The 23958-nt window shown below is 41.6% G+C and overlaps 1 protein-coding gene across 1 annotated transcript; it reads right to left on the bottom strand.

The window, feature by feature from the left end:
* Positions 1-22080, bottom strand: npm1b (nucleophosmin 1b). The gene is made up of 11 exons (XM_020452778.2): positions 21986-22080; positions 21602-21684; positions 20733-20852; positions 18897-18990; positions 18677-18768; positions 18491-18543; positions 18296-18374; positions 16840-16938; positions 3662-3772; positions 2522-2596; positions 1-1310 (listed from the first exon to the last, which is right to left on the bottom strand). The coding sequence occupies exons 1-11, from the start codon at positions 22035-22037 to the stop codon at positions 1257-1259; spliced, it is 912 nt and encodes a 303-aa protein (XP_020308367.1). The 5' UTR covers positions 22038-22080; the 3' UTR covers positions 1-1256.
* Between the last annotated feature and the right edge of the window lie 1878 nt (positions 22081-23958).

Below are 23958 nucleotides of genomic sequence, written 5' to 3'. Positions count from 1 at the left end.
CACAGGGTTAGATTTGGTTTATTCTGGTAAAAGGTATAAAAAACAGACAGATAAAAATGGACAGATACGTTGATCTTAACAAGCCATAACTAAACAACCACTATGAACTGTAGTGAATTACAAGTACTGTAGTAAATTACAAGTACTCTCATGAAATTGTCCAATGCCTTTCTTCCTCCTGTCGACTTTCACACCATGCAACTGAAAATCATCCCAAATATAATAAACATGTAAGATCCAATTGCAGTTAATGGAGCATGTGGTTCATTGATTGTTTTTCTCAGTGAGTGATGAAATGTCTTTAATAAACCATTTCTATTCTCTTGACTTTTTACTCATAATTGGGTTAACAACAGTATCTTATCATTCCACAGTCAATACACTTACCAAGACATCAAATTTAAGAGGGCTCTTGACTAGCAGTATATTTTCCAGTACAGTATTAACAACTAACCTCGCTAGACCAAAACATAACGTGTTTATAGAAAAAAAACAAAAAAAACAATGCTAAACTAGAGAGAAATGTTCAAATGAACACAAAATACTAAAATAAAGAAGCCAGAACCAGAGGAGATTGAAAAACCATAATTACACAGATCTACATTATTCTGAAGCTGCCATCATAGCACATTTAATTGTATGGACTATTTACAAACAACAATGTCTTCAGGATTTATACAAACACAATCCTTCAAGGAACAGTTAACTAAAAACTTACCTAGGCTTCCGTCTATCAACCCAGTTACTTCACAAAGCAACGGTAATGAAATCATGCACTTAATTACTACCGATCATCTTCTGGGGTGATATGGTTGCTTTGTAACGTTTATCCTAGCATTGCCACAAATTATACTAATGGACATGCTAAGAATGCTAACCAGCTCTGGTTAGCTAACTGAGCTAACCAGATGCTGGTGAAATTAACTAAATAACCCACATATGCACCTAAAACTGGGTCGACGGACAACAGCCTATGCAATTTGAAAATGATGTATGAACTATTCCTTTAATAGGCTGGGTCATATTTAACATATAAAACAGGTGGCAAAACATCACCATAGTTCAAAGGCCTATGGTATCCTGATGGGCACCAACAGTAGGCTAACAACCAGTTCTTTAGCAGGGGTGACATTGTTACACGTATTCACTGATGCTCTTAGTAAAGGGTTTAAACATTGCACCTTCAACGTTATTGGGGAAATAAAAGCATAGAGAAAGCAAAACGTATCTAATGTAACTGTAAGAAATACAATTACTTATTTCTTCTCTGTTTTCAATGTTTGTACAAAGTTCCAGAGGTCTCTAACCACCTGTATGACAGAGAGAGAGAGAGAGAGAGAGAGAGAGAGAGAGAGAGAGACTAATTATAATGCATCCAAATGACGTGCTGCATAGCAGAGAGTTATGAGTCCATGACTCACTTTTACTACAGAATGCCTTTAGTGGGCGCCTTGCCTTGCCTTGCCTGGGGAACAATGAACTGAGACGGCATTTAGGGGTACAAGGGGTTGGGTGGGGGCAATAGTACATACCAGAAAGAATGACTAGGAGTCTGACACATCTCAAAGTCTTTGGCTTTGGAACCAAATCGCTTCCACAGATGTGTTCTACACACTGGGATCAAACCTCCCCCTGACCGCACCTTGCAGTCTATAGAGTTTTCACCTGCACAAACAACTGCTGCTGCTGACAGCACAATCTTAATGGAGGCCTTAACATGTCAGGCTGTGGGATCTCAAAGGCTTCCTCATTAATAAAAAGAGAACCTGGTTTGTGACCCTTCCTGGCGCACACACACACACACTTGAATGCATACACATTCACACTCTTGCACATACACACACACAATAAACGCACACACGCATTCCCATTTAAACGTTTTTTTTTTTTGTTGACATAAACATTCCAATTCCAATTGTTCCCAGAAACTAAACTGGGATATAATGGTGATTAGTGAATACCATCTTGGCACCATGTGGTGAAGATAAAAGGACTCTTTTACTTAAATACTCCAAGTAAACTACAACTAAGTGCTGCAATGACGTGAGTAAAAACAATCCTAAATGTACATAGAGTCCCTGCGTTACGTCAGCATTTCTAAGAACAGGTAGTACTAGAGTCCAGTAGCCCTAAATCCATCTAGAGAAATATTCCTTCACTTAGTCAAAGACCTTGAACATGTGAGCGACTGGTACCATTCGCATACCTCCGGTCCGTTCATTAGGGCTACAAAAGACACTTGGTAGAGAACTACGGCAGTAAATCAATGGGGAAGACTTTGCCTCGGCAGGTCTACTCCCATTCTATCCCTTAAGAGACCGCAGACCCAACATGAACATATTTCACTGCAACAAAATGATCTGAAATAACTGGGACACGGTGGGCAAAACATTTTGTTTTTAAGCTAGGTGTTATATATTTTTAAAATGTATTCAGCAATTAATGGCAATCGTTATCTAAACAACTGCAATGCTGCTGCTACAAAAAACTCTTTCACTACCAAGACAAGAAAAATACTTACTTTTCTGTCTGACATCCTGAAAGCACTTTTGGCATAGTTTTCAAACTTCTGCTCGGTCTTTGGAAAAGGTTTTCCCTGATGGAAAAGAGACAGTAAATATGTTTAATCTGGGTGAGACATTAAATCAAACTGGAGGGAAAACAACATTATTACCAATATTACATAACATGTATAGCCTACAATTCTGTATCATTCACACGAGGCAAATATGAGGTGGCGGTGTAAAGCTGACACGTGTGATCCATCCAGTCTGAAGTGGCTATAAGAGAAGAAGACAATAAGCTAATCCCTCTGTATGACATCATGGCTGTGTGAGCGCCAGTGGTCAGTACCCCACAACAGACCTGGTGGCCATTGGCAAGGTCAGAGGTTATTCGCACACACTCTGGAGGAGGTGCATCATGTGTTCCACTAAAGCTTCGCTGCAGCCTCAGAGGGGAAAAACAGGACATCCGTTTTCCCTAAATTGGTACTGCTGAATTGTCTTCAGAGAATACATTTGTTACCAAGACAACTACGGCGTTTATGGCATGTTATGTCTGCAACCATGCAGAGGGAGGAATAACCACTATTAAAGATAACCCGTGGACTTTTGCTAATAGGCCCAGTGCAGTCAAAATTCTGTTTTTCCTGTGTTTTGTATAATATAGTACTACAGCTGATGAAATGAACACTGTAAAACGATGAAAATATGTGATCAGAGTTATTTCCGGATAGTTGCTGGTTGGAAATACAATTTACACAGGACTTTCTAATCGGTATCTTTTACATTGGTGGGGTTTTGGCTTGCCTGGTGACATCACCAAGCGGTATAAATTAATAGACCAATAACAAAGAGCGTTCTAAAAATGTCTGCCAATAGGTCTTCAGGTTACATATCCCTCCCATTAGGCCCCTCTTATAAGTGCTCACTCAGACCACTCCCAGACAGTCCTAGCAAAATTATTGCTCAAGAATAGTTTTTGTTGTTGATTTTTTTTGTTTTTGTTGCATTTGAACTGAAAAACAATTACACTAAGGTACTTCATTGTTACCCATAAATGATTTGATATCGTGATAATCTGTTGCATTGGGCCTTTAAGATATGGAGCAGCATTTTCTCAAAGCTCTATGTTGGAAGCATGAAAACAACTGTGTTACCTCTTTGGCTGCCGACACTAGCTTGCTCTTGATTTCGGGCACGGTGAGAACATTGGATGGGCCAGCTCCAGACTTTTCCTTCTGCCTTTTTTCTTTTCCTCCCACTGGTGTCTGCAAGTCAAACAAGATCAACATCATTCACAGTATCATTCAGTGGTGTGCTTGTTCCAGTAACTAACCAGTCTAACTGAAAGGTTGACACTTAGGCCATGTCTAGATGGCTGTCAATAAGCACTAGTCTCAATGTAGGCTACATAGGTTTTTTGTGTATTCCCCCGCCCTATAAGAAAACCACTGTCCATTGGCCAAAACCCTCCAAGTACATCCCGTCAATGTATCTATGAGTGACATCTAGGCCATTTGCACGATCCCAACGAGAGATGGGCATGGTTATTTGAAAATTAAAGTGGACGTTAGTATTTGATTACTTGGGAGAGGTTGAATTTTTTAGCTGAAAAAAAATATGGGCCTATTTTTAACAATGAAAACGCTTTGTTTAAAAATTGCTACATAACCTACAACGATAGACCATTACATTCACATTTTTTTATAAAACAAGAGTTTTATGACAGTTTGTATGAGTGCGCCCCATAACGAAGACCCACCGGTAGCCTACACACATTTCACACGTGTAGCGTTTTGCTACTCTCCAATCACAGCGGCACTACAGTCAGAGGCCATGTGTAGCAAGTGAAGTGGGAGATTTCTAATCAATGCGAAATGGAATTAAAATTAGGGAATTAAGTTGGCTAAATGAGAAGGAGTAGGCAAAAATGATCAACCAACGTAGCCTCAATTAGCCTTGCTACTTTACCTAGCCTGTTAAACTCTGACTCCCACTGGTGGCATTTCATAGACGACGCATAATATTGTATATTATCCTCATAAAGTACACTTCGGCCTTAGAGAGGTACGAACTGTGGGATTCAGATAAATGTATCAGAAACAAATGTGACTCCTTCAGAGCCCGAGATAGAGCAGACCAAAAAAAACTGAAATTTAGTTTAATTAAGAATTGGGGGCGGGGGGTCCCCCAATTGTCCCCGTGGAATAAGAAATTTGAACGTCTAGGTTTGAGATAAAATATGTCAACCATGTCTGTTCCAAAAGGATTTTAAAAAATACATTTAAAAAATGTCTGACCTTTTACCTAATGGGCTTGTGCAATGTCGTAAAGGAATGATTTACATATATGAGGAGGAAGCTGAAGTCTCTACCTATCCATTGATGTAAATATATCACCTGTCTGGCAGTAAGATTTGAGTTTGATTTCCGAAAAGACAAGACCTGTAACTTTCAAATGATATGTCACTTTCTATTATCTGTTGAACATTTTCTCAGCGGGCTCTGTACAGGGCCCAAAACGACCACTCAGAGTTTAACAGGCTAGCTAGCTGGCTAACTAACTGGGTACTGTAGCTAGCTAGTTTCTTTACAACGATTTGATGCAGTCAAGACAGGTACTAACAGATGGGATAACCTATTGCAGCAACAAGTTTGTCTAACTACTAGCGCAAGTCAGTTTGGCTGCTTTCACTATCTCTCTTCCTCCGTGCCACACAGACTGTCACACACAAATGTTGTATTTTTTTAAATACAAAATTTCGACAACACGGATATCAGGGAAAATATCATTATTTGAATAGTGAAATAATTTAAAATGCCCATCCCTATTCCCAACTGGCATCAAGTCATTGGTTGTAGCTCATGAATTGGCCAGCCCAGGCTGTGCTCAGTGCGCTGGTTCCAGCCCCTATTCTGACCTATTTACTGTGAGTGAGAAAGGTTCCTCTATTGGGGTGAGAGCAACCAGCTGGAAGGGGATTAAAGCAAACACACACCACATTCTACCCTAATTACACCACCTTTTGACAAATATGGTGGGTACAAATTATCCTTTTATTGCTTCCAAGCAGTCGAGGGCAAGCCCAGACTTTAGCGTTGAGCAACAGAGCTCTGGGGAGGGTTGTTTGCCAAGAGGAGCAGAAAAAAGATTTGTTTTTCAGTGGCAGGTTAACTCCCCCAGACTGACACTGTGAAACGGGTCACTATCTCATGAGAAAAGCAGCGACCGCTTGCTCGCGTTTCGCGAAATGTTTTCGCGCTATGGCTTAGTGTGAAAAGCAACCAACGAAACACTTCTCATGAACTTTTTTTGTACGGGAAGTGAAGTAATATTGAGTAATATTACGAACTCAGAGGCCCTATATAGTGGTGAGAGACTTTATCCTCTCATAGCAATTATGTAAGCTGACATTTGATTGTCATAAATGTCACAAATTTCCTTTTTTTGTGTGTGTGTGTGTGTGTGTGCATACAGCGTGTGTGAGCCTCACAGAGCTCTCCGCCAACATAGCATTAACAGGGCTACAGGTGTGTCCAGAGCCGGGCGGACTTGGCCCCAGAGGTCCTCAATTAGGAGTGTGTGAGTGTGACACACTTTGACACGCCATACGCCGCGGCTGCATGTTACACAAGCAGGGAGCCTGTTCCTACATGCCGGACCGGCTGGAATCCACTGTGATTGCAGGGTTTCATTGACGGCTGGAGCTGTGTTTGAAACTAGGGGAGAGGGACCTTGTTGGAGAGGCTTTCTGTCAGGCGACTGAAGAAATAACTAAAAGAAAGAGTGCTCTTTATTATGACAATTTTCTAACATTTTTGATCCTAGTGAACACTTGACAGTTGCCTTAAAAAACGTTTTACCCGCACCAGCCCCGTAGTACAGTGAAAATAATGACCGGCACCCGACCCAAACCCTCCTATCAGGGTTTTGTGAAGAGCATCATATTACCTCTCCAGTTGTGCGTATTAGCGTCTTGACGTTACAGTGGTTTCCCTTTACACTTGTACGGGTTGAAAATGGCAGATTTGGGCACTGATCAGAATCACCTTTAATTTACACATACGCCTAAATTGGAATGCAGTGGCTCTACATTAAAATGCTATACATTACATCACAGCTCTGGCTCTGTGCTTCACAGCGCTGTATGGGTTTTGACTGACAGCCGTTCTGAACTTCAGCACCGCAAGTGATAAAAAGTTGCCCCCACCCCTCCTGCTAATTGGGCAACTTTTGCACATTTTTATTGTCTGAGTGAGGGAAATGATGTAAATTAAGAGGATTATAATAAATAACGTTTTGATGTCTTACAAGCAAGCCAAACACCCGTTTGTCCAAATGTGCACTTACATTACCATATCATAAAACTCATGTGACATACAGTCACTTTGGGAAGTATTCAGACCACTTGACTTTTGCCACATTTTGTTACGTTACAGCCTTATTCTAAAATGGTTTAAATTGTTTCCCAACTCATTAATCTACACACAATACTACATAATGACAAAACAAAAACAGGTTTGTAATTTTTTGGGGTACATTTTAGAACATAAAAAACATTTACATAAGTATTCAGACACTTTACTCAGTACTTTCTTGAAGCACCTTTGGCAATGATTACAGCATCGAGTCTTCTTGGGTATGACGCTACAAGCTTGGCACACCTGTATTTGGGGAGTTTCTCACATTCTTCTATGCAGATCCTCTCAAGCTCTGTCAGGTTGGATAGGGAGCATCGCTGCACAGCTATTTTCAGGTCTCTCCAGAGATGTTCGATTGGGTTCAAGTCCAGGCTCTGGCTAGGCCACTCAAGGACATTCAGAGACTTGTCCTGAAGCCACTCCTGCGATGTCTTGGCTGTGTGCTTAGGGTCATTGTCCTGTTGGAAGGTGAACCTTCACCCCAGTCTGAGGACCTGAGTGCTCTGGAGCAGGTTATCATCAAGGATATCTCTGTACTTTGCTCCATTCATCTTTGCCTTGATCCTAACTAGTCTCCCAGTACCTGCCACTGAAAAACATCCCCACAGTATGATGCTGACACCACCATGCATCCACATAGGGATGCTGCCAAGTTTCCTCTAGACATGATGCTTGGCAATCAGGCCAAAGAGTACAATCTTGGTTTCATCAGACTGGAGAATCTTGTTTCTCATGGTCTGAGAGTCTTTAGGTGCCTTTTGGCAAACTCCAAGAGGGCTGTCATGTGCCTTTTACTGAGGAGTGGCTTCCGCCGGGCCACTCTACCATAAAGACCTGATTGGTGGAGTGCTAGAGAGTGTTGTCCTTCTGGAAGGTTCTCCCATCTCCACAGAGGAACACTAGAGCTCTGTCAGAGTGGCCATCAGGTTCTTGCTCACCTCCCTGTTTTTTTCTCTGACATGCACTTTCAACTGTGGGACCTTATATAGACAGGTGTGTGCCTTTCCAAACCATGTTCAATCAATTGAATTTACCACAGGTGGACTACAATCAAGTTGTAGAAACATCTCAAGGATGATCAATGGAAACAGGATGCACCTGAGCTCAATTTCGAGTCTCATAGCAAAGGGGCTGAATATTTAGGTGAATAAGGTATTTCAGTTTTTTATTTTAATAAATCAGCAAAAATGTCTAAAAACCTGTTTTGCTTTGTCATTATGGGGTATTCTGTGTAGATTGCTGAGGATTTTTATTTATTTAATACATTCTGGAATAAGTCTGTAACGTAAAACAAAATGTGGAAAAGGTCAAGAGGTCTGAATACTTTCCGAAGGCACTGTACAGTGTCAACGTTCATGATCACTATGTTTGATGTACAGTTACAAGATGACATGGCATCACATCATGCCCTGGGTTGTTCTGAATAGAATGAACCTGTGTTGGTCTATGTTGCATCTACTCCACATTTTCCAGGAATATTCTAATCATGTTACTGAATGTATCCAGAATACTTTCAGAATTTGTTATCAACAAATGAGACGAAAATTACAGTAAATGTAAAATTCACATCAAATCAACAGTGTAACAGTGTGTTTGGATTCAGTCTTGTCAGGTGAACTGTTGTGTCCTCAATAATTTCCCCATGATCTCCAAGCTGTTCTCTTTCAATTGCTACGATGGTCATGCATATGCTTTTCATATTTTCTCTGTTAGAAACATTTCAACTTAGCCCTATCCATATAGGCCAATTCAAACAAGTGTAAAAGGCTAATGAGTACGTTTACATGGAGACTAATAATTCGATATAAAATTGATTATGGCAGTAGGCCGAGTATGGCAATAGTCAAGTAAACACCTTACTCTGCTTATCTTAAATCGGTCATAATCAAAGTAAGCATACACTGATTAAAACACCTGGTTCTGAGCAATCCCTCTAATGATTAGGACATGTAAACAGCTTAAATCGATGTTCCAGCGGTGCATTTGATATGCACATGTGCCAGCACCAGTAGCGCAAACGTCCCCCTCTGATGCACGAGTGAAGTGAGTTCGGAAAAACTGAAAGCACACATCTTAGAAAGAGCTTTCACATACAAACTCCATATGTCAGAACTGAGAATCAAAATGGTATCGCAAAAATAACATGGCCACTGCGGTAGAACGTTTTATTTTAATTGGCGATTTTCTGCATTTATCAAAAGTCCCATCAGTAGCCTGATTTTAGATTTTTCATGTGAAAAGGATTCTTATGGAAATCTTTCTTCATGCAAAGCATGTAAAGGTTTTAAACAAACTATTAAATCAATCCGGCTACGCACAATAATCATATCATTGTGTACATGTAACCGTGCTCAAGGCCGTCATTGAAAATAAGAATTTGTTCTTAACTGACTTGCCTAGTTAAATAAAGGTAAAATATATATATTTTTTAATCAATAAATGATGGTGCATGATGTCAAAAGGTTTTGAAAAGATCTTTGTTGTTTTGAATGTTCGATATAAACATACAGTTGAAGTCGCAAGTTTACATACACTTAGGTTGGAGTCATTAAAACTCATTTTTCAACCACTCCACAAATTTCTTATTAACAAACTACAGTTTTGGCAAGTCGGTTAGGACTTCTGCTTTGTACATGACACAAGTAATTTTTCCAACAATTGTTTACAGACAGATTATTTCACTTATAATTCACTGTATCACAATTCCAGTGGGACAGAAGTTTACAGACACTAAGTTGACTGTGCCTTTAAACAGCTTGGAAAATTCAAAAAAATTATGCCATGGCTTTTGTAGGCTAATTGACATATTTTGAGTCAATTGGAGGTGTACCTGTGGATGTATTTCAAGGCCTACCTTCAAACTCAGTGCCTCTTTGCTTGACATCATGGGATAATCAAAAGAAATCAGCCAAGACCTCAGAAAATTGTAGACCTCCACAAGTCTGGTTCATCCTTGGGAGCAATTTCCAAACGCCTGAAGGTACCACGTTCATCTGTACAAACTAGTATGCAAGTATAAACACCATGGAAACACGTAGCCGTCATACCGCTCAGGAAGGTGACACGTTCTGTCTCTTAGAGATGAACATACTTTTGTGCGAAAACTGCAAATCAATCCCAGAACAACAGCAAAGGACCTTGTGAAGATGCTGGAGAAAACAGGTACAAAAGTACCTGTCCACAGTAAAACGAGTCCTATATCGACATAACCTGAAAGGCCGCTTAGCAAGGAAGAAGCCACTGCTCCAAAACTGCCATAAAAAAGCCAGACTACGGATTGCAACTGCACATGGGGACAAAGATAGTACTTTTTTGAGAAATGTCCTCTGGTCTGATGAAACAAAAATAGAACTCTTTGGCCATAATGACCATCGTTATGTTTGGAGGAAAAAGGGGAGGCTTGCAAGCCGAAGAACACCATCCCAACAGTGAAGCACGGGGGTGGCAGCATCATGTTGTGGGGGTTCTTGGCTGCAGGAGGGACTGGTGCACTTCACAAAATAGATGACATTATGAGGTAGGAAAAGTACGTGGATATATTGAAGCTATTTATTTATTTTATTTTACCTTTATTTAACCAGGCAAGTCAGTTAAGAACACATTCTTACTTTCAATGACGGCCTGGGAACAGTGGGTTAACTGCCTGTTCAGGGGCAGAACAACAGATTTGTACCTTGTCAGCTCGGGGGTTTGAACTCACAACCTTCCAGTTACTAGTCCAACGTTCTAACCACTAGGCTACGCTGCCGCCCCAGCGTAGCGTAGCCTAGTGGCAACATCTCAAGACATCAGTCAGGAAGTTAAGGCTTGGTCGCAAATGGATCTCCAAATGGACAATGACCCCAAGCACACTTCCAAAGTTGTGGCAAAATGGCTTAAGGACAACAAAGTCAAGGTATTGGAGTAGCCATCACAAAGCCCTGACCTCAATCCTATAGAAAACTTGTGGGCAGAACTGAAAAAGCGTGTGCGAGCAAGGAGGCCTACAAACCTGACTCAGTTACACCAGCTCTGTCGAGGAATGGGCCAAAATTCACCCAACTTATTGTGGGAAGCTTGTGGAAGGCTACCCGAAACGTTTGACCCAAGATAAACAATTTAAAGGCAATACTACCAAATACTAATTGAGTGTATTTAAACTTCTGACCCACTGGGAATGTGATGAAAGAAATAAAATCTGAAATAAATCATTCTCTCTACTATTATTCTGACATTTCACATTCTTAAAATAAAGTGGTGATACTAACTGACCTAAGACAGGGAATTTTTACTAGGATTAAATGTCAGGAATTGTGAAGAACTGAGTTTAGACGTATTTGGCTAATCTGTATGTAAACTTCCGACTTCAACTGTACAATAACTGATGTGAAGATAGCAGCTAAAGAGGTGATGGGAGCCAATGACGATAGTATATTCAAAGTTAACACGTTCAAATTATATGTCACCCAGAATCACCACGGCAACATCAGTTTGTGTGCATCCACAACAAGTGTGTGGATCCGGACAGTGACAAGAGGCTTGTTGCTAATTCAAACCATTGTATTTGAAGCATATTGAAAGTAATGTGTAAACACGGATCATTACCTGAAATAATAACAGAGACTAGATACAGTATCTTGATTGTGGGATGAATAAAGAAACCTCTTTACAGAAGTAGACACGGGTTTAAGAAGTAGATTGAACCGAAAGGTTAAAAAACAAGACTATGGTTCTTTTTTTCTTCCCTTTGGAGAATGCAATAATTGTCTCTTTCCTCCGCAGAAATCGGCATTCATCGCACAGATCAAAGGTATCAAATTAGAGGACAAAAGAAACGCACAACTACACACACACACCCTCACACCTCCGACTAAAAAAAAACAACTAATGCCACTGGCTCCCGGCCAAGAAAAGTCTGGCATATTTATTATTTGGGGGCGGCTCTCCACTTCCAAAGGACAGCTGTGGACCTGAAACAGCTGATAGATAAACAGAGCATGCTGTTTAATCTGCGCCAGACACTGATTACAGATGGGACATGTGACTTAATCACTTGCACGCTAGCATTTCAGGTAATCGCTTGCCTCCGATTCAAACACATGGTCATGATGACACTTCTGCCGTGAGTCTGAGTGAGGTAGTAATTGTCCCTTTGGTGTCTTGTAGGAGGGCTTTGGAGCCTGGGTAAGGAGACAAAAGACAGTTCGCTGAGAAACTTCCGACTCCCAAGACTAAAAAACCTTTTTTTCCTCTCAACTTTATTCAAGCAGCACAATTGAAAAATCTTGAAAATTTGAGATGTGATTAAAATAATCGTTAACAGGTTGGCAAGACACAAGATGCAAATTGAACTGGGTGTCCATCAGTTGCCAAAACTGACGATGTAGGTCTTCTCAGGAGAACCCCAGGCAGAGCATCTTACAGTTTTATGACTGTGGCGTCTGCTCGGAGGCATCATCACAGAGCAGGCAGCCTGCTTCAACTTCCATCAATCAAAAGCACTAACACACCATAGATGACTCAACTTTAGACCAACAAACTCAAATGACAGTCATATCGACCCATTTTCCTGGAACCAAAAAGTGTGGACAACGGGACAAAGAGTTAATAAATATGGTGAGAAAGGTACTGGCAAAGGATCTGACGAGCCACCCTAATGACCAGTCACCTGCACTAAGAAAACGCCTGCTTCCTCTGGGAGAAACCTGCCTGCTGCCCCTGACATCAAACACTCATAATGAGAGCAATTGGGAGAAGGTGTGTCCAGGAAGCGAGGGGTGTGAGGAGGCTGTGGAGAGGGGTGGCTGAGGGAAGGGGGTCGGGTTAGGTAGGGTGGGACTGGGGGGTTAAACTGGCAGGAGGCCAGGGTTTTCACTAAGCCTAGTTAGTTTCCATAAACTAACTAGGCTTCTTTTCATTTAAAATATGCAGGAAAGGTTATATAGCCTTTTCCCGCTAGAATGAACGATATGCACGTTCTAGTGAGCTACTGACAGGACAGGCGCCTGTCAGTCACAAAGCCAGCGATGATAGGGGAACACTGCTGGTTTGTCAGTCTGCTGTCTGTCCTGCCTCTCGGTACTGGTTAATTTTGTGCACTGGGGTTGCAGTCAAATTTATTTTTACAGAGGAGGGAGAGCATGATGCTTCTTCATTGTCTACTGTGAGTGAATTTACACGTCCCATGTAATGTAAATGTGTACGATAAGTTGAAATCTACTTAATTATTGTTTTTTGAAACAATTTATTTTATTTTGCGTGTTTCATATAGCCAGCCATGGAGTCGGGGTGCATAGGCTATTTACTGTGCTTTGACTGACGACCGAACAGCAAGTGTTGGCTAGTTCATAAAAGGTGTCGATCTGACTGAATAAAGTAAATCTCCTATGTCTCTTTGATATTCATAAATCATACAACGTAGTTATATGTCCATAGCTTCTCATCGGGACAATAAACCAAAGATCTTGTTTTTTATTTTCCTAGGAGTCGAAGCCCATGTCAAGACATGCCAATGACTCATCAGTGATCTCTAAAGTGACTCGTCAGTGATCTCCAGAGTGACTCGTCAGTGATCTCTACAGTGACTCGTCAGTGATCTCTACAGTGACTCGTCAGTGATCTCCAAAGTGACTCGTCAGTGATCTCCAGAGTGACTCGTCAGTGATCTCCAGAGTGACTCGTCAGTGATCTCTACAGTGACTCGTCAGTGATCTCTAAAGTGACTCGTCAGTGATCTCTACAGTGACTCGTCAGTGATCTCCAGAGTGACTCGTCAGTGATCTCTACAGTCACTCGTCAGTGATCTCCAAAGTGACTCGTCAGTGATCTCCAGAGTGACTCGTCAGTGATCTCCAGAGTGACTCGTCAGTGATCTCTACAGTGACTCGTCAGTGATCTCTAAAGTGACTTGTCAGTGTAGCCTAGTGATGGGTTGTTTGCAAACGAATGCCTCTTTTTGAACAGGTCTTCAAAGTGAAAGCCGGGAACTGAATCGCTACCATTGTTTTTTTTTCTGCAGATAAATTGTGAAAAATTGTGATGAAGATGTTGAATCATCACTGCAAGAACAATTGGTAGTGGAGAAAGCCTCAATCTTCTCCAAAAAATGATAAAAGTAAAAAGACTGAAGGTTATAAAAGCTAATGATACTAACTCTTCAACCATACCCACTCAGCCCCTACACAGGAGGCCATGCGTCATCTTCGGCCCTACTCTCCTCTCTTTCAGCCTCTAACTCCCACTGTCCCCTTTCCTCGGCCCTCCCCTCCTGCTCTGTAGCAGAGTGACTCTGCGTGCTCACTGAACAGGGCTGCGGGCAGCTGAGCAGAAATGGAGGAAAACTAAACCCCCCCCATCCCAGAACTCCCTGGCTGGCTATTTTTTTTATTTGTCTGGTTACTCCATGTACTTAGGGAAAACACTGCGGAGGTTTCGGAGGTTAGCCTGTTGGTTAATCCCCACTAGCATTTTAACAACGGCTGTCGTGACGTGGTGAACAGCGGCCATTACAGAATTAGCTAGATTAGCAAGCGTTTGCTCTACAATACCGCACGCTGCCCCGAGGGCTACGCAACACCCCGGGTGATTAGCATAGCAAGTCTCACCTCACCTCATCTCACCGCATTAGTGTCTGACATCACGTACAAAGGGTACAGTTTTCAGTCCGAAACAATGTGCTGTGAGGATTTTGATAATTTCTTGTCATGACAGGAAGTGTTGAAGGCGTCTTTCCTGACATAGAGAGAAAATGAGATTGAATTTTTGAGAAACTACTATGAAGTTTTTAATATCTAAATGAGAGGTTCACATACATTAATTTAAGTACATTTGTAATTTGATTAAGGCAAAAACAACCTGTAGCTGTTCGAGTCTAGTCTACTTTATGTCAACACAAGAGAGAAATGACTGCGACAAAAGGTCACTGCTACTGTTTCAAGTTAAGCTAGACTCATTTGGGGGACTACGTGGGTGGGTGGGTGGAGGGGCTGATTAGGGCATTCTTAAGGAGGGGTGGAAAATGAGAAGGTTGCAAAGGTGGGAGGGAGGGGTGTTATGGCTTCAAAGGTGGTCTGCAACTCAAAATGGTAGGTCAGGCCGAGAGGTCGTGGTCTTAAACCCCATCCTGGGAAACGTGTTCAGGGGTCAGATGTGTTTGTTTAACACAGAGAGAGTTCAATCCCCGGGTTTGTAAGGCCGCTGTCCAAGAAATTCCACCTGAGTAATTAAGCACCAGTCTTGAGCTAATTGCTACTTGGATTAATCACATTCTTTTGCAGTTCTTTAATTAAATGCAGCTTGCTGAAGGTTTGGCAAGTACTTCTGGAACAGTGGTCTTATGAGCAGACACCTCTTACATAATAAGCATGTGTCTTATTGTGAACATTCAAATGTGACTGTGTAACTACTACGGAAATACATAGGTATTAATAAGATTTATTTACAGAAAATGTAGTCTCTTGTGACAAACTTAACATATATGTGGCTAGGGCACGCAGGATTTTCTATACTGTCCCCCATGAACAGCAATTTCATGGAACAAACAGCTGATGTGTATGCTCTATGCGCATCACAACTCCTATATGCTGAAAGATATCTTCCATTTTTCATGTTCAACAGCATAACACTGTTATTAAGATTCTTCTCTCTAAACTAGCTGGCAGAAAACATGTGTTTTCCATTAGTTTATTTTGAAGCCTAGACCACAAATGCACCTTTAAACTGTCTGCTTTTGGACTGCCCCTTTAAACTGTCTGCTTTGGAACTGCCCCTTTAAACTGTCTGCTTTGGAACTGCCCCTTTAAACTGTCTGCTTTGGAACTGCCCCTTTAAACTGTCTGCTTTTGGACTGCCCCTTTAAACTGTCTGCTTTTGGACTGCCCCTTTAAACTGTCTGCTTTGGAACTGCCTAACCACAAACAACTCTTTGGAATCTCTCCTTGCCTCCTCAGCTCCAGGCCTATTTTGGAATCACATGATCTTATCCAATAGTAGGCTGGACAATAGAACGAGTCAAAATTCACTCAAGGCTGAAAAATGTCAAAAGAGCGTTGGCTAAGCTGGAACACTAGTGCGCGCCCATAGCAAATGAATGGAATCCAACGTTGGCAGTGCCTGTTTTGACTGGAGTGAACCTTAGAATTCCATTTAGCCTAAATGGCACCAAAAAATGTATCCCTTTTTATTTTACCACTACAATCTGTTCGTAGGACGAAACTGAAAAATAACAACCTGTGTAGAAAGTAAACATCCGTACCTCGAAGGTGCCAAGTGCGTTTATGTCTGCATAACAAGGAAGTAGGAAAAAATTGTAACTTCTGACTATTTTTGCTGTAGCGTTTGATGACAATGGAATACACTGCCCAGCCTTACATAACTAGAAAGATGAGATTCTCATGATTAAAATGGTGTCCAATTTATTTAAAAAAAGGAAAATATACACATTGCGAGATATTTGGCGAAATAGGTAGACATACCTATATTTCCCCCATAGAAAACAATGGGACGACCTCAGAATTCCATGAGTAATTTTTAGTTGTTGTTTATATTTGAACTACCAGCAATGTGGGCAGGTCTCATTGCCAACAATAGCAAAGAAGCCATTGTGACGTAGAACAATAAGCTGGAAATAGAACATTCGGAGCTGGCAGGTTGAAAAATGCCCTAAAATAAGGCCTGTTATTCCGTGATTACTTCAAAACTACGGCAAGCAGCTGGGACATATGGTAATATTATGAAACTGGGCTCCACGGCGGATGCAATGAACTAGTTTTTATCAGAAAAAAACATTGTTAAAAATGTCAGGTGTCCAGCCTACCCATAGCCAAATGAAAAGACCACTTTTGGGAGCAGACACCAGTGCTTCATTTGGATGCGAGTAATTACTCTGGTTTCATGTTGGTCTAAAGAGGTCTAAACAGGTGTAAGAGTTGACCTACCTTGGTTTGAGGTTTAGCTGATGGTCCCCATTGTTTCCCTGGAGAGCCATTCTGCGCCCATGTCACACTTTTCGGCTTCTTCCCCAAAGGCTCCGGGCTCTGGGAAACAACGGAACTAGTTAGGAGACATGCAGGAAGCACCATACAAAATAGAAAACCCAATTTCCACTAATCTTTTAATTTGGGATGACGACATGTTGACAGCAAAAACGTGTTGCCGTTGTCAAAATAGACTGCCTGCCTGTCTATATAAAATACTTCAGTCAGATCTTCAAAAGGAGGGAAATGGGAAATTAGTAAAATAGTGTATTGGGGGAACAGTAATTAGTATGCTCGCCATCCTCTCAGTGTTTCAACCCAGGAAGCGTATTAATACCCATGCTGTCACTGCTCATCACTATAATGCAGTATGAGCATGACAAAGAGTTAAGAGAGCAAAGAAAAGAAGAGGAAGTAGAATAAAGATGTGTGTCTGTAGAGGGGATAGCAGAATAAATCAACAGGTGACAGAAAGGCTCAGCTGTCATCTGGCCCTGGGGCTACAATCAGTGCTCACATCAGGTATGTGCATCTGCCTCGCTTTCATCTCTCTCGGCCTGGCACAGTTCAAATCACAAACACACACAATGATACACAGCCACACAAACACACACACTGTTCTAAGACAAAGGCCAGGTGCGATGAGAAACTGTTGGACAAGAGAAGGGGGGCAGTGTGTGAGAATAAAGTGAGGAATGAAAGCGAAAGATAGACAGCAGGAGGACAGAGGGACAGGACATGTAGACCTAGGTAAGTTATCGAGGAGAGGGGGCAGGGGCGGGGGGTTAAGGAAATGGGAATTCCCAAGCCTAGACGTGTGGGCTGTGTTAATCAAGTTGTCTTTACTGCGACTCGCTCTGCACGGTGCTGGTGAAACACTGAGTGTTCAGGTAGATTACAGAGGAGAAATCCGATCATTATACCCGCAGACCCTGTGTTTTAGTCTCGAAAAACCAGATGGGTACTAGAGGGAACAAGATGAAAAAGTTTCCCCCGCTTCGTCTCCAGCAAAATGGCCGCCGGTCAGCGAGTGCAAATCAGAGCACTAAAAACATGTCTAGTTTACCAGACTTGCAATAATAACAAGAATTTGACAAAATGGTCTTTGACACTGATACGCAATACCACAAATGAGACTTGATGTAAGACAATAAAATATGCCTAAAACATTTTACATTATGTTGTGAAACATCTTATCCTGTGTCTATTCCAAGGTCTGGTGTTATGTGTCACAATCCTAGCTATCTAAGATGACATAATACTACTTTTTGGATCTCCTATTGGCGCTAGGCTACATGGACAAGTCTTTGTCTAACATGACACCTAGTGGACATATCAGGTACATCATCTATACCCAGTGTCATTAGTCAAGGTCTTGTGGTCGCTACGTTTGTGAACAGAGAATAACAGGGCTTACTTTCTTTATGGTTGGTTTGGCTGGAACTTTCTGTACCTTCACCTCACTCTCATCTTCATCACTATCGTCGTCATCATCACTACAATGAATAGAACAAGAACATCTATTTGTCAGGCTATCTAATGGTGGCCCATCAAAAGCACATGACGCAAGACACACCAAACAACCAAAAATACAAAATGAGAACATTCATACTCGTCGTCATTTTCATCGCTATCATCATCATCTGACTCCATTTTCAGTTTCTTCTGCAAAGGGAAATAAACACAATGTATGTAAAACTGTTGTTAACAAGGCCTGATGTATGCAGTTGAATACAATACAATATATTTCTCCCATTATGTGCCTGTTGCATGAGTTAACACAGCAGTAGGAACATACCGGAGCAGGACGTTTCCCTGAGGTCATGCTTGACAGCCTCTTCACAGGTGATGTGTTGTTTTCCTCCTCTTCCTCATCAGAGTCCTTCACACCTACAAGTTGAGATTAGGTTACGCATTCAGCGCTGATGTCTTGTACTGTCAAAATGTCACCTTATATCAAGCCCGAAGAGAGTACGCAAACAACTAAACCAGCAGACTGCAAATAAAGAGTCACTCACTGACAAAATGCTGTCCACTGATGTACACTGGTCCACAGCCAGACTGGAGACGGAAGGTTACTGGAGGAGTGATCTCAAACCCTCCTAAACTCACCTGCCAAACAGGGGAGAGCATTAAAATGTGGAACAAAAGGATCAATATTTTGAATTGTTTCACATTTATGAGCAGCTGAAACTATCAAACGTAGAAGTACGTCACAAATGACATCAGAGAATGTAAATTAAACTAGCTTTTTCCCCATGGGGAAAATGGATCTGCTAGCAAAAGGGTCTTATCAAATGCTCTATTAATGTATTACCATATTAAAATCAAAACATCTATTCACTTGTATCTGCTTGTTAAATATAAAAGTTGTGGGTGCAGCCGGTTGTGAATGTGAATTCCTAAGTGCCAGGCCATTGTTCTGGTGGTGATGGTAACCAAACAAAACACAGGTGTAGGTATTAGAGTAACTACTGTTGAAGTGTTCAGGTAGTGATAACTTCCATAAAGTAACGCAATTATCCACTCACAGCTAGTGTTTTCAAGCCTGAATCAGAACCAAAACACACACAAGCCCAGCAGCAGCCAACAAGCCAAGCATGTTACAACAATAGAAGTCAGAAACGGCGACAGTGTTCTCTGGACCTCTGGATCAGGGCGGCAGCCAGATTTTTACCATTTAATATGCAGAAACTGGATTACTTTAGGACAGGGATGGGCGACTAGCGGCCTTTTTTTAGGATCGTGGATCAATCCCCCCCCAAAAAACAAAATGTTTTGGGGGAATTCAGTCAGGGTCTCAACTTACTGCTGAGAGTTAGAATATTAGAATACACAAGCTGCAATTTTGAAATGTGGTTGTGCATCACTTTTTTATCTTGCGTCAGTCACAGAGCACTTTTTATTCATTGGTAAGTTAGTCTAGCTGGGGGCCCCCCATTGATTTTGTTAGTCACTCTCACTCAGATATCATTTTAAAAACTGCAAAGATTTCTCTCCACCCTATGGCAAAATGTGTAGAATTGCAGGAAATTAGCTGTAAAACTGCACATTTTTCTCTCCACTCCATGGACAAATTTGTAGAATTGTATGAAGTTAATTATAAAATAGCTTTTTCTCCGCCCTATGCTAAAATGTGTAGAATTATAGAAAACTTGCTTTAAAACGGCAATATTTTATTATTATAAATTGTTTTGGTGGGCTCCCCCCCCAAAAATGTCACTTAGGTCCCCAAAAGGCTAGGGCTGGCTCTGACTGCATGTGTGGGTATAGATGTGGGTGCATAGACCCCCAAGCCACTGCGGCCCCACATGAGTTCAGATTTTTTTGTGGCCCCCACCCCCATCAAAGTTGCCATTTGGTGTGTTTGCTTTAGGAGAAACCAGGCTGACATCATGGAGAATTAGCCCATCACTGGCATGGCCTTGTCATAATCCAATCAAATTGTATTTGTCACACGTGCCGAAGACCTTACCGTGAAATGATTAAGCCCTTAACCAACAATCCAGTTCAAGAAATAGAGTTAAGAAAATATTTACTAAATAAGAAGCGTAGGTCGCCATCTCTATAGCCACAAATGTAGCGTGAGGAAAGATAGTAATAGGTTGTGTGGTTCATTGAATCCAGCCCAGTGTTGTGACTTGGGTCATGGCCAAAAATACCTGTAGCATCTGTGTAGAAACACTGTAATTACTACAGTAACAACACGTTATTTGAGTAATTGTATGGTAATGGAGTGGAGTGTTTTTCGCTATTACAAAAGTGGAATAAGGGACAGGGTTAAAAGAACATTCCTAAAGCTTAAGGTGAGTAAGAGCACGAACTAGGGCGATTCATCATTCTAAAACACTCACAGAGGGCAGCACGGACGGCTTCAGCACAGCCAGTGGAATTTTGGTGGTCTTTCCGTCGTATGTGACGCCCTCGATCTCCACCGTATGAAACTTATCCTCGGCCTCCGCACCCAGGCACACCTGCAACACCAACAGCTGTTTCACAGATATGATATTGTATGTTTTTCCATGTTGGAACACGCCAACACCCTCCAGTCTCCCTCATTTGTCTGTCAATCACCATCTTTGCTTGGTGGCAAATAGGGAGAGTGACTGAAAGAATGTTACAATGAGGATATCTATTTAGAGGAGAGGAACGGGGTCATTTGCAAAGGTAGGAAAAGGAGCAGAAAACAAAGAAAAACATTGTCTGTTGATGAATATGTTATTCCTTTAAATACACATCAAAGAACTGTGACTAGTAGAAATCTCTACTCATTATGTTGACAAAGGTGAACTTGGTATTGTGGTGTACTGGTACAAAGGGATTTCTGTTATTTTCCAAAAGTAATGAAACAAAAGGGAAACAGGTGAAATAGACTAGATATTCCATTACATAAAATACACGTTTCCATTGTATTTGTCAAAATAAATTATTTAACGGGTGCCAGTCTGCACAGGTGCAAAGACAAATATACTGCAGAAAGTGTCAAAATAAATGGACTTGATGAAGAATATTTAAGAACATACAGCTAGCTGAATTATTCAAATTAAATTACCTCACAGTAACGTTAGTTGTAGCATAGTGAAATGCATCAGTTGTCACGACCTAATACATTATCATTGTTTTAAAACGCCATGATGAAATGTTGGCCAAGTAGCTAGCTAGCTACAATATTATGATATTCTGTAATGGAAACTCGATCTCAGAACTGGCATCATAATCTTACTGCTTTGAGTGACAGCTGATGATCCGCATCATCGTCCTCCACCTCGACTTTGAACTCCTTTTTGTCCGATTTGAGTGCACAACCTGATGTTCACAACACACAGGTTAGCAAACTATAAGCAAATAGCTGTAGACATTCTACATTGAAAACAGAAATGTAACAGTATCATTGATAACAAATTAAGCTAGCTAGCCTACTAGCTTGCTAGCTAGCTTGCAAACAAAAGAGTGTATTGCTGAATTGGCGCGAGAAGCTCATATGCATTGCTAGCTTAATATAGACATTTGGTGTGTTTGGGAGAGTTATAGCTATGTAACAAAGTACAAGTGTCTGCTATTACTAACTGTGCACTAAAATGTATCGTGGCAGTACAGACGTGCTCACCAAATAAATACATTTGAGGTCTGGTTAAATCTGGGACGCTATCCTCCGCCATTTTCCCCCTGAATGTTATTGTTCTGTTCCGTAAAGGCAAGTGACAGCTCAGGTACCCAATGGGATAGCTAAAAGGAAGTTGTGGAAATCATATTCGTCCAATCGAATCAAAGCCTGGGTGGGACAAAAAGGGGGAACCCCACTGTGGTTTATGTCCAGCAGATGGAGACATTGCAAAGGAACTATAAATAATCCTGTGATACTTGAGATTTGAAATCTACTGTAGTATAAGATATTGCTGTTTTGTAATGGTGAAACACTTGCCATTAATATTGCTTTTATACCTGTGTAGTAACACTGTACATCTGTAGCCCTGAAGTGTTTTGAAAGGCTGGTCATAGCTTACACCAACACCATCATCCCAGAAACCCTAATTCCAATTCACTCCAATTTGCATACCGCCCCACATATGACACAATCTCTATTGCACTCCACACTGCCCTTTCCTACCTGGACAAAAAGAACACCTACGTGATAATGCTAGTGATTGACTACAGCTCAGCGTTCAACACCATAGTGCCCTCAAAGCTCATAACTAAGCTAAGGACCCTGGGACTAAACACCTACCTCTGCAACTGGATCATGGACTTCCTGATGGGCCGCCCCCAGGTGGTAAGGGTAAGCAAAAACACATCTGCCATGCTGATCGTCAACATGGGGGTCCCTCAGGGGGGCTTAGTCCCCTCCTGCACTCCCTGTTCACCCACGACTGCGTGGTTTAGCACGACTCCAACACCATCATTATGTTTGCAGACGACACAACAGTGGTAGGCCTGATCACCGACAATGATGAGACAGCCTATAGAGAGGAGCTGTCCCTCAACTTGAGCACAACAAATGAGCTGATCGTAGACTACAGGAAAAGGAGGGCTGAGCACTCCCCGAATCACATCGACGGGGCTGTAGTGGAGCAGGTCAAGAGCTTCAAGTTCCTTGGTGTCCCCATCAAAAACAAACTATCATGGTCCAAACACACCAAGACAGTTGTGAAGAGGGCACGACAATGCCTATTCTCCCTCAGGAGACTGAAAAGATTTGGCATGGGTCCCCAGATCCTCCAAATGTTTTACAGCTGCACTATCGAGAGGATCCTGGTTGCATCACCGCCTGGTATGGCAGCAGCTCGGTATCCAACCACAAGGTGCTACAGGGGGTAGTGCGTACGGCCCAGTACATCACTGGGGCCAAGCTTCCTGCCATCCACGACCTTTAAACCAGGTGGTGTCAGAGGAAAGCCCTAAAAATTATCAAAAACTCCAGCCACCCAAGTCATAGACGGTTCTCTCTGCTACCACACGGCAAGCGGTACCGGAGCGCCACGTCTAGGTCCAAAAGGCTTCTTAACAGCTTCAAAATCCAAGCCATAAGACTGCTGAACAGTTTACGCTGCTGCTACTCGCTGTTTCTTATCTATGCATAGTCCAATTCACCCCTACCTACATGTACATATGACCTCAATTACCTCGACTAACCCATACCCCTGCACATTGACTCGGTACCGGTAGCCCCCGTATGTATATAGCCTCATTATTGTTATCTTATTGTGTAACTTTTTTTTGCTTAGTTTATTTAGCAAATATTTTCTTAACTCTTTCTTGAACTGCTTTGTTGGTTAAGGGCTTGTAAGTAAGCATTTCACGGTAAGGTCTACACCTGTTGTGTTCGGTGCATGTGACAAACACAATTTTATTTGATGTACTACAATAATATTGCTACTTTTGTCAGTGCACAGTATTGAGTAGTGTTTGACATAAGGAACTGTCCCTATTTCTCCAATTACATAAACCACTTGCTGTGTAAAAACAAAAATACTATCTACAACATGTTAATTCAGCGTTGTGTAAAAAAAACTGTCTCTACTAGGTACAAGACCAACCTAACTTAAAGTGTTGCAATGGGTCAAAAGAACAGGAGCAATTTTG

This window comes from Oncorhynchus kisutch, linkage group LG19 (genome assembly GCF_002021735.2).
Source record: "Oncorhynchus kisutch isolate 150728-3 linkage group LG19, Okis_V2, whole genome shotgun sequence".
NCBI lineage: Eukaryota > Metazoa > Chordata > Actinopteri > Salmoniformes > Salmonidae > Oncorhynchus > Oncorhynchus kisutch.
Note: the sequence above shows the minus strand (reverse complement) of the source record. Positions and strands in the feature narration are given on the sequence as shown.